This window comes from Thamnophis sirtalis, unplaced genomic scaffold (genome assembly GCF_051295495.1).
Source record: "Thamnophis sirtalis isolate CommonGarterSnake01/CBP01778 unplaced genomic scaffold, rThaSir2_p1.2 scaffold_1, whole genome shotgun sequence".
Taxonomy (NCBI): Eukaryota; Metazoa; Chordata; class Lepidosauria; order Squamata; family Natricidae; genus Thamnophis; species Thamnophis sirtalis.
In genome coordinates this window covers 136,232,614-136,244,706 of record NW_028261381.1, presented here as the reverse complement: position 1 = coordinate 136,244,706, position 12,093 = coordinate 136,232,614, and the positions used below count along the sequence as shown (strand labels likewise).

At 41.0% G+C, this 12,093-nt stretch overlaps 1 protein-coding gene across 1 annotated transcript in view; it reads left to right on the top strand.

Annotated features, from left to right (window-relative positions):
- LOC148049746 (cation channel sperm-associated auxiliary subunit beta-like) overlaps positions 1 to 12,093 on the top strand; it is a 110,360-nt gene that overhangs the window by 81,468 nt on the left and 16,799 nt on the right. The window contains exons 23-27 of the mRNA XM_087704634.1: positions 566 to 705; positions 3,271 to 3,480; positions 4,354 to 4,464; positions 4,752 to 4,862; positions 9,527 to 9,665. Coding sequence (XP_087560760.1) covers positions 566 to 705; positions 3,271 to 3,480; positions 4,354 to 4,464; positions 4,752 to 4,862; positions 9,527 to 9,665 — 711 coding nt within the window. The remainder of the gene's footprint in view (positions 1 to 565; positions 706 to 3,270; positions 3,481 to 4,353; positions 4,465 to 4,751; positions 4,863 to 9,526; positions 9,666 to 12,093) is intronic.

Genomic DNA, 12,093 nt, shown 5'->3' with positions numbered 1-12,093 from the left:
ATATTCTTTCCAGAGTCTCAACATCCTTTTTATATTGTGGCACCACAACTGGATGCAGTTTTCCAAGTGTGGTCTTACTAAGGTGTTATAAAACGGTACTGACACTTCGCATGATCTTGAGTCTATTCCTCTGTTAATATAGCCTAGGAATGCATTGGCACACTGTCACACCGCTGGCTCATATTTTAATGGTTGTCTAGTAGGAGTCCTAGATAACTCACAGTTGCTTCTATTGAGGATCCACCTATTCTATTCCCTTTTTAAAAGTTTTATTGTAATCTTACCCCTCACCCCTCATCATACATACTTTATGGGCAGAGTGCGGACTGGGTTACATTTTATGCATCTCATTTATAATCAGAACTTCAGTATATTCTAACCTCCCCACTTTCATCAATATTCATCTCTTTTATACAATCTTATCTTTCCCATTAATTCATTTAAACTTACCTATCTGCATAACTGGTCTGTAAAATACTAGGTGTTCCTCTTCTTACGTGGAATTATTCTGCAGAAAACCAATAGTAAAGATAAATATAATTTTCATGGTTGTTTCAATCCACAGCTTTCGTAGTGTTTCATCAGTATCTAATAAGAGTACTAGTTGGAAGGCCTAATCTACTGGAGCTGACTACAGAAGATTACTGGGATGATAATCATAGTTATATATTTAAAATCGTTGTTCACAGTAAATTTTTTGAACAGGTAATACCCAAACTATTTTATTCAACTGTTGGATTTTACTGTGTAGTAGATCTCAAATGTTTAGGCGAGCCCTTTCTATCCAGTATATATTACACAATAAACTTGTTTTGATCTGCTTAAGTGTAAATCTCTTCTCAGGATAGGTATAATATAGGGAATGAATATTAAAGGAGTATTACAGAGATTTCAATCTGGACTAATATGCAGGACAGAATAAATGTGGAGTAGTTCAAAGAGTTGTAAACAAATGATCTTCTTCAGGCATTCTCAAGCAGTGGTTGTTATCCCTTCAATTCCCAAGTTTATTCCTGCCACCACAAAGGTAGATAGTGAACTCTAAGATGAAGGAAGCTTTGTGCTTCCTGCCAAAATAGACTTCCCAGGATCAATTGCCATGAAGGAAGGAAGGAAGGAAGGAAGGAAGGAAGGAAGGAAGGAAGGAAGGAAGGAAGGAATGAAGAAAAAGAAAGAGGGATAGAGAGGCACAAGAAAGAAAATAAGGAAGGAAGAAAAAGAAAGGAAGGAAAGAAGAAAGAAAAGAAAGAGAGAGAGAAGAAAGAAAAGAAAGAAAAAGAAAGAGAACTTATGATCACAACTGAGTCCAAATTTTTGTTTGCTAAGCAAGAGCGTTGTTAAATGAGTTTCACCACATTTTACAAGTTGATCACTCCCACCCGGTCACATGACTGCCAAGCCACGTGCACAAAATAGGCCACACCTACAGAATAGGTTCTAAAATTTTTTGAAACCTACCACTGGAAGGAAGGAAAGGAAGGAAGGAAGAGGGAGGGAAGAAAGGAAGGAAGAGGGGGTCCATATCTGACTCTGCACAACAATCAGATAAAATAACAATGTAAAAAACACATATATAAATTGTAAAATTTCATATTAATATTAGAAAAACCAAAGATATAAAACCCCAAGCAACAAAAGGATAAAAATGGCGAGCTCAACAATCGAACCTTGTCAGGAATTTCTACCGTGTTTCCCTGAAATTTTCTTTTCACTCCCCAAACCAGGGATTATTTTAGCACATGCACTCAAAAGCCTGATTGGCCTTATTATCCAGGGAGGTCTTATTTTAGGAAAAACAGGGTAGCACCCTGGGAGCCCCAGGCATAATAACTAAGATATGAGGGCCTTTTGGAAAAGTAAATTCCAAACATTAGAGCATTAGCACATAAAAGAGACTATTAACTCATATTTAGTTTTAATCCCTCTTAGTCACAGTCTCTATTTGCAAATATAGAAGGACCCCTAAACCATGATCGTGTTCCTGGACAGAAAATGACTGTCTGTTTAGGGATAACACTGATACCAAAGAAGAACCACGATGTATAAACTGCAACTCGTTCTTGCTTTGATTCAATCTGAACCTTTTCTTTCCTGTTCAGACCTTAACAGCCTCCAAAAAGGCAGCAAATGAGAACAGCAGGATCTTCCTTATAGACCAAAAGAGTAGAGTAGAGTAGAGTAGAGTAGAGTAGGGTAGGGTAGGGTAGGGTAGGGTAGGGTAAAGTATTAGCATGGCGTGGCATGGCATGGCATAGCCTAGCATAGCCTAGCATAGCCTAGCATAGTCCATCAGCACACTGGATGACTCTCCCAGTAGTTTCATATAAAAGTTACAAAGCAAGAGGTTGATGTATGCCTTAATGAGGAGTTATGGGACAACCTCTCCTTCTCCACTGCAACAAATAGAAACCATTCAGAAGTAATGAGCAGAACTACTGCAAAACAATGCCCAAAAGCCTCCCCGCAGGTGGTCCAGAAGATGCTATGATCAATAACATCAAAACAGGCCAGAAATGCCCAGATGTATAAGACAGCACCTCAGAAACAGGTGTTTTCCTTTCTGCAGATTTTCTCAGGTGGAAACCAGGCAGCTTAAATGGAAACTTTGCTCACATGTACTTAAACATGTTATAATTTTTTATGAGATTACAGTGCATATGTTGATAAAGCAGAATCTGCAATTCAATATAGAGTTTGACTCACATTCAAGCAAACTGCCAGCAGAACTCTTCTTGCTCTGCTCAAGCAGAAAGAAGAACAGTTAGGGAGGTAAGGATGAGTGACCAGTGTGTACAGACCCATCACTCTCCATACATAAGCCACTGCCTTCTAGAAGAATGCCTGAAGAAGTTTGTATGAAGGCGGGAATTCATCTGATCCAGTCTAACTACTGTACATTAAATTGTGACATGTACTATCTTGTGCCAAATTAAATTCCTAGTATTTCTAGGACTGCACTGCAAGATTTCTGAAAGCAACAATATATATATTTTTAAATTTTTTGTGTTATTGTTTCTCTTGTTAGCTGACTTGAAAAATTCTCTTAAAATACATACATTATATTTGCTGCATTTCAATGTACAAATAATGTCACCACTGAAGATATATTTCTCCCACCTAGAATTCTTGAACGATTGTAATGAAAGACAGCTTAGCTATTTAACCATTTTAATGGTTGAGCTTTTGTATATAATGCCTTATGATGGGATAATAATTATATGTTTAATATTTGGGCAAATTAATATTATGCTTTTTAATTGTCATCCCTAGGGTAAAACTACCATAGCTGTGACTTTGCCATATGGCAGTCTCTTATGTGATGTTCTATGTATTGTATTAACCTTGAAGAGTTCCTGCTCCTACCTTAAATCAGCACACTATGTTCTACCTTATAAACTGTCTTCAGCCAACTGGCTGTCTTCGGAGAATACCCTCGGGTACAATTATTCGGGGATTAGTAAATATTTGAAGGTTCTGCCGGTAAGGATACTGAAGAATTTTCAAAATGCTCTGGACAGGAGAAAACAAAGATGTAGCAGTATGGTCTCTGGCCACCACTGTTTCAGAGATGGACCTAATCTGGGATGAAAGTATGGCACTGAATTACATTGTAATCATTCCTTTAATTAGGAAATGAATTATTACTTTTAAAGTATAAGGAAACTATAGCAAATTTGTCCTGAGTAAGATATAGCTGAGTGTGCTTTGCTTATTTGTGAGATGGCATTGCTTAGCAACTTATCAAGTGTAATTATGAGGTAAACAAGGTTGAGAGAATTTGACGATCTTCAGTGTACAATCTATTCCAGTAGTGGCTAGTCTTCCTGACTCTCCATATGGAAGCTAGAAGTTAGGAGAAACTGTATGTATATGTATTTCCTGAAGGTAACCCATTTGCCTTCTATGAACTAGATTGCTTTCAATAGTCTAGTAAGTAAAAAAAAACCTGTGTGTTTAGTAGTAGCATATCCCTTATATGTAGGTAGAGATTTTCTTTCACTATTCTTTATCTGAAGTTTGTTGACCTCATCACTTTGCTTTTGAGGAAATTACTATATACGTGTGTCTCTAAGAGTTTACAACACTTCGTCATAGTTACAGACATTAGTAACAACTAGCTGGCAAATGTTTTTTGGGATGGGGAAATCTCCTACACATGCATATTTGATTACATAAATTATATTGAAGACTGCAATTTCTAGCACAATTTTTAAAGACCACTTTCAGTGGAAACAGGGTAGCGTAATTTCATAGGAATCAATAATACTAATAAGTAGGAATTTGGGATTAGAAAAAGGATGCTGAAGTACACTTCGTATTCCTCAACAGTTTTTGTTGTTATTGTTGATATAGGTGAACTATAGACCACCATCTGCAATGGGAATTGCTGTTCCACTCACAGATAATATTTATAATGCAGATCCAAGTAAACCTAGATTGAGAGATTATTTTGAAGGATCAAAAGTAAGTTTTGGTTATTAATCATTTTTGTCCTTTGAATGCCATGGTTTTTAAGACTTAAATAAACTTAAAATACCTTGCTGCTATACTTTTTTTCATGTACAATGTTAATATACAAGTGTATTCATAAATTACAAGTCACTTATAAGAATGAAAAGCAGTTGCAAATCCCTTTCCATCCCTACTCTACTGTTTAGGAGCCTACGTGAACCAATGATAGTCAAAAAATGTCACTGACTTAAAAACCAGATCACTGTTCAGTCTTAGATCAATGGATATCTTTTCCACAGGCCTCTGGAAAGTACAAACAGTGTGCTAACAAATCAAGCCGAGCCGAGTGCATGTGTACTGATAATATGAAGCTGTCATTTTCTGTTGCCTTTTCTGACTGTAAAGAGAAGGTAAGCTTTAACTGCCGCCTACTTAAATTAATGTGTCTGGAAAGGGCTTCATTCTAGAAATAATTTGGGGAGATAGGGACTGGGTTTACAAAGACACAGTAACATTCAGAAATGAATATAATCATCTATGTCATATTTAATTAGCAATAATTAAATATGACATAGCACATCTCTCTAAGAAAATAATTCCAAAAATGGAATGTTCAACTATTTTTTTACCACCCAATATGGATCAAGAAGTCTCTACACAGGTAGTGTGCATCCTTAATACTCTCTGAGCTTGGTTGTTTTCTTGCAAATGTTTCATTACTAAACTAGATACGCCAAGAATCCCACAGTTTAACCCTGAGCTACAAATATTCTCTTCTTTTAATACCCAGAAAGTTTAATATGCAAACATGCCTTCCTTGAAATGACAAACTTGACAAATCTAGCAGACAGCTTTGTCTCCCAAAGGTAGAGATGGGAACTAGAGCAGGGGTTTCCCAACTTGGCACCTTTCAGACTTGTGGACTTCAACTCTCCAACCAGGACTTAATTCTCACTAACAGAAATGAAATTATAGAAGGCGTTGAAGTTACAGGAACCTTGGAGGGAGTGTCAATGCCATATTGGGATTCAACATTATGCAAGCACAAGGAATGGGAGGGGGATGAGGACTAGAGTCTTAAACTTTAAGAAAGCTTATTTGAATAAATTTAGAGATAAACAACCCAAGAAGCTTGGGAAACTTTAAAAGTGAGCTTATAAAAGCCCAGTCTAGCAGAATACCAATGAGGAAGAAAAATAAGAGAACTCAAAAGAAACCAGTGTGGCTGCACAAAGAACTCTCTGATAAACTGAATGGCAAAAAGGACAAGCATAAAAAGTGGGGAAAGGGCAGATAATTAAGGCAAAATATCAACAAATAACCAAAACCTGCAAAGATGAAATCAGGAAATCTGAGGCTCAAAAGGAGCTAACAATTTTGCGACAAATGTCAAAAATCACTAAAAGTTTCTCTCAACATGTACAAAGCATAGAAAAAAAGTCTAGGAATTGATCCATTAATAGGAGAAAATAGTAAGAAGGTGACAAGCAGCAGAGAGAAAGCAGAACTGCTTAACACAGATTAGGAATGGAAGACAAAATAAGCAAGAAAATGATAAGGGAACACATATCCAGTCTAGATGAGTTCACATCACCAGGATTACATCTCAAGGTTCTGAAGGAACTGGCAGATGTGATAGCAAAACCACTGAACCATATCTTTCAAAGATCCTGAAGCACCAGGGAACCATTAGATGAGTGCAAAACAGCTGTTGTAATTCCCATCTTCAAAAAAGGAAGGGGAAAATGGATCCAGGATATTACAGACCTATCAGTCATACATCAATACCTGGGAAGATTCTTAGCTAAGGCTAAGGATGGTAACTAAATCCCTAATATGGAATGTTAAGTGATTGGATTAATTTAGCAGGAAATGGAGTGTTCAGTATTGAAGGGTTTGATTTGGTATATGGCTGCTTGTTTGCTGTATAATAAAGAGGTGGATGAGAACGTTAAAGGTCATGCTCTGGGGAATGCCTTGCTACGGGTTGGGAAAAAAAACATTAATATTAATTACATGGTAGATTTATAAAAAGGTTAAGGTATTCTGGACACAAATATGATGGATTATGTAAAATGCTCTCTCTCTCAAAAAAAAAACCACCTATTCTTTGTTATGTATAATTACTGACTGTACAGCAGTAGAGATTAACTTAACTTTGCATTTGGTAACTGTAGCTAGATTGTTGGTGGCGCAATATTGGAAGAAATAAGATTTGTTTACTATTTAGGAATGGATATTGAAGACCACAAACTTAGCAGAGACGGCTAAAATAGTTGCATATCTCAAGGATAACTCAAATGAGAGATATAAACCAGACTGGGAAAAATGGATTGACTATATTCAAAATAAATATGGGTCTAGGAAATTTCAGATAGTTTATGACTAAGATCTGAAACGATACAAATTATTTATAGTTAGCCTAGCAAGGATGAGCTAACATTAATTCAAAGATGTTATTAACTTTCTACGTTTTCTCTTAAGTATATCTTAAACTGTTTTTGTTAAAGATTTATACCTTGTATTGGTTCTGGGAAGTCAGGGTGGGGGAAGATTAGGGGATTGGGGGGAGGGTGGGAGGGAGTGGAGTTTACTAAGTTGGAGGAGGGATGTTGGATGATTGTACATGTATACTGTTATTTTTTTCTTTTTTATGTATATTGAAATGGAATTATAAATACCATCAACACAAAAGGGATTTTGCTCAGATGCCGAAACACATCAAGTGAATCAGAGGAAGAGTGGGAAGTAGAGGAGAGAAGAAAGATAGGAAGAGAGGGATAGGAGGGAGGGGGAAGGGGAAAGATGAGGTGTATAAGGAGGAGTGGTAAAGGGAGAGAAGAGAAGGAGAAAGGAAGGGGAAGTAGAGTAGAAAATGATGGAGGGAAGTCAGGATATAGAAGAGTTGGAAGTAGAGGAGAGAAGAAGATAGGAAGAGAGGGATAGGAGAGGGGGTGAAGGGGGAAGATGTGGTGTATAAGGAGGAGTGGTAAGGGGAGAGAGTAGAAGGAGAAAGGAAGAGGAAATAGAGTAGTATGGAAGCGGAAATACACCAACGAAAGGAAGAGTGGGAAGCAGAAGGGAGAAGAAAGGTGGGAAGGGAGGGATAGGAGAGAGGGGAAGGAGGGGAGATAAGGAGGATGAGGATAAGGAGGAGTGGAATGTAGAGAGAGGAGAAGGAGAAAGGAAGGGGAAATAGAGTAGAAAAGGAAGAGGGAGGGAAGATAGGAAATAAGAGAGAGGTAGAAGAAAGAGGTGTATGGAGAGTAGAAGAGCTAATAATGGGTGTTAATCTTTTTGGGGCGTTGAGGACAAGAGGAATGATGTAATCATTATTTAATACTATATGATATTGGCTATGTAGAGTATACATGTGATTGTATGTTATGAAATGGAAATAAAAATATGTTTTTAAAAAAATACCTGAGACGATTCTGGAAAAGATTATCAAGCAATGAATCTGCAAACACCCCCTAGAGGCAAGCAAAATCCTAACCAGAAGCGAACATGGATTTGTTAATAACAGATCATCTCAGATTATGCCGGATAAATATTACTGCATTCTTTCACAAACTGACAAAATTAGTGGGTCAGCAAAATACTGAGGATATAGTTTACCTGGACTTCAGCAAGATGTTTGATAAAGTAGACCATAACCTACTACTTGATAAAATAGAAAAATGTGGGTTAGACAGCATCACCATCAGTTGGATTCACAACTGAACTGCATCTACATGGAGGTAAGTATGCAGTGGGGTACCCCAAGGCATGACCCGTCAAAACCGCGGTCGACAAAACCGCGGTCGACAAAAGCGCATACCTGACATCATCAGCAGCGTGACAAAAAAAATTAAAAAATAAATAAAATTAAAATTAAAATAAAATTAAAGCAAGCCGATTCACATAAAGGTAAGGGTTAGGGTTAGGGTTACGGTTACGGTTAGGTTAAGGGTTAGGGTTAGGTTTAGGGTTACGTTAAGCATTAGGGTTAGGTTTAGCGTTAGGTTAAGGGTTACCGTTAGGTTTAGCGTTAGGTTAAGGGTTAGGTTTAGGGTTAGGTTTAGGGTTAGGTTAAGGGTTAGGTTTAGAGTTAGGTTTAGGGTTAGGTTTGGGGGGGGTTAGGGTAAGGTTTTCGCTTTAATTTTAAATTTACCGCTCACAGCGCGATGTTTTCATCGTGCTGTGATGACGTCACGTACGCGCTTTTGTCGAGCGTGCAATTGTCTACCGTGGTTTTGTGGTGGAACCCCCCAAGGCTCTGTTGTAGGCCAGTACTCTTCAACATCTTCATCAATGATTTAGATGAAGGGATAGAAAGGGAATCACTGGGAGTCCTGTCTGAAGATCTGATTACGGAGTGACTATTGATGTCTAGAACCGACCTGGGCATTTTACAGCCCCCAGGCTACATCCAGCCCTTTGGCTGTCCCTGTCCGGCTCATGTAAGGTTAATCAGTAATTAAAAATCAAATGTAAATTACCATGCCACATGGGGAGGGGGGAGGTGAGTCGAGTCCAGCTCTTGCACAGTCACTGTAGTCAGCTGGCAGTCACAGAACAGTGGAACACAACAGCTGTGCAGCCCTCACCCCTCACCTGGAAGGGCCTAAGGAATGAGGTGGTGGTCCTGGTGGCAGTGGTCATCGCGTGAGGGGCTTGGGCTCAGCCACCCACTGTTGCCTGGGTTGAAGTATGGCTTCCTGGGTGAGTGGGGAGAGTGCAGCCAGGAGTTATTGGTTTGGTCCTCCACAACAATCCCAAATGGCCCCCTGGGAAAATTAATTGCCCATTCCTCTCCTGTAAGACATCTGTGAATGGGAGAGGAAGATGCAAAATAATACACAAAGTATCTCTTCTTAAGTCAGTTTCTCTAACTTCTTAACTTTCAAATGAAAAAGATATTCTCAAAACAAAAGTCCCACTGACCCTTGACTTGAAGTAGGCAACTTTACATAGGTTTTTGTAGACCCTATGTTGTCTGAATGCTATCTCATTTGAAACCGTGCACTTACATTGGTATATAATATATAAAATGATTTTAACATCTCTGTCTCGATGGTGCATTTGTCTTTAGGCGCTGCGGATGAAATTTCCAGTAGAAAAGCTTCCTCTCTATTTTGTTGTGGAGGATGACGGTCATTTTGTTAATCTGACATCTCCTTATTTTGTCACCATAACCGAAGTAAACAATAGAACAAACTGGATAATTTCAGGTAAGACGCAGACTGCTGGGGTTCAGAAGGAATCTTTCTGAGAAATTCTGTTCAAAATGTTTGTGTTGCCATGTCCTTTTGTAGGAAGTTAGCACCCACCCCCTCCCCTAGGAAAATGAAATATCCTGAGAAATATTGAAAAGGCAGAATATTATATTTCTCTGGATGCAAAAAGGGAGAAACATGTTTTTAAAGACAAAGTAGCTCCCTGCAGCTTCGTCCCCCACTTTTGTCAATGAGCTATTAAAGCCTGGGCTATTCTACTCTACATAACAAAGATAGGATTAGTTTTCCACAGAAACTTACCACATGGCATATGGGAACTCAACCAAGTTTGGGATTCAAAAAGACACACAATCTACAAAGTTAGCTAAGACCTCCACCCCTGAGAGTCTGACAACCAATCAGAATCCATTCTTACAAAGAAACAGGAAACAGAAAGGTGGGGCCGAATCAGGGGTAGGTTCCTGCCTGTTCTAACTGGTTCGCTAGAAGAGGTTCCACAAATCTAGCATGTCGTTTAGAACTGGTTCCACTGGTGGAACTTGCCCTACCCCCTCGCTCGCTCACCCCCGGGCCCAGCCCATCTGGTAGCCACTCGCTCCCCCCGCCCATCTGCACCACGCCTCTAAGAGCTGCCTCCTGAGGAGATAAGTAAGCTCTTTGCTGGCGCAGCTGCTTTTGGGGCTAATGGGGCTTGGTTCCCATCCCGACAGTCCCCGCCGCTTCTGGACATCTATTGCAGTTGTGAGGAGCCGAAGACAGCGCAGAGAAGAGCATGAAGGTTCTCGGCGCTCTAGGAAGTCGCAAAAGTGGCTGGGAGAAGTGTGCAGCTTGGTTTAGCCTCCCTGGACATCACAGCAGACACAAGCGTGCCGATCTTGGCATTTTTCGCATCAGGGTGTGCTGCAAGGGGGAGTGAAGACCTTTTCCCTCTTGCAGCATGCCCTGATGCAAAAAACACCAAGAACGGTGCGCTTGGAGCTGCTGCGACATCCAGGGAGGCTAAACCAAGCTGTGCTCCTCTCCCTGCCACTTTCATGGCTTTCTGGAGTGCCAAAAACCTTGCTGCCTCTGCTGGACTCTGTGCTCTTCTCTGGGCTCTCCTCAGCTCCTCCTCCATCGCTTGCTTGCTCGCTTGTTCTTTCACCCGCCCGGACCACCTCGATGCCACTCTGGTTACCTCTGTCCATCCGCGCCCGGCAGCTGCAGTGACATCATCAAAGATGAAGAGCAAGAGGGAAGAGCCACGCTGGCAGAGGGCCCTGCCGCCACTTAGGCAAGGGCACCAAGGCCCCTTTGCCTCCAAGCCACTTCATCATGATGACGTCGCCGCAGCTGCCGGGCGGAGATGGACAGAAGTAGCCAGAGCGGCACCAAGGCGGTCTGGGCGGGTGAAAGAGCGAGCGGGCAATGGATTATCAGGCAGCCTGATCCTCACTTGCTTGCTCGCCCGCTGGGCTGCCTCGGTGCAGTTCTGGCTACCTCCATCCATCTGCGCCCAGCAGCTGCAGCTACATCATCATGATGAAGAGTGAGAGGGAAGAGCCCGGCCAGGAGATGGCCCTGCCGCCGCTTCGTCTGAGTCGTGAAACCTCAGGGGGAGTGGGGGTGGGTGCGGCTTTTCCTTCTGGCTCGCTTGGGCATAGCCTCCTGTAAGTGACCGCGGGCTGCATGGATGTGTGAATGATGAGAGTCAACCGAAAGAGTCTATTGCCTATCTTTACGGCACCCCCTTGGTGTTTCTTGATGGAAGCTCTTTCAGGGCTGAGAAGAAAAGTTGAACGGGAACTAAGAAGCCTTTTCTTTTGTTTACATCCCTCCCCACCTTCTCTGTTTCTCCATTCTGGTGGCTGCGCCTTCTCACTGCCTTCATTAACTCTGCTCCTTCTTGTTTACCTCCGTGCGTGGCTTCTTTTGTTAGGCTCCACAATTAGTGTGTTCACTCTTAAGCAGGGGTGGGCTCCTGCCAGTTCTAACCTCTTCTATAGAAGAGCTTCCACAAATCTACAGTGCTGTTTAGAACCGGTTCTAGCTCCCTCTCCCCATTCGTCCGCACATCATCAAGAAGAAGAGCGAGAGGAGGAATTCTGGGAGTTGAAGTCCACAAGTCTTAAAGCTGTCAGGTTTGAACACCCCTAGGGTATTTTTTTCTAAAGGGTTAGGGGTGCAAGGGTTTTGACAGCTTTAAGATTTGTGTGCTTCAAATGCCAGACTTTCTAAGCCAACATTTTGGTTGCTAAACAAGAGCATTGTTAAGTGAGTTTCACCACATTTTACAAGTTGGCCACACCCACCCAGTCACATGACTGGCAAGACATTCCCATCTGGTCACATGGCCGGCAAGCTACTCCCACTTGGTTGCATGGCCGGCAAGCCACTCCCACAAAGCAGCCCACACCTACAGAAGTGGTTCTAAAAAAATTTG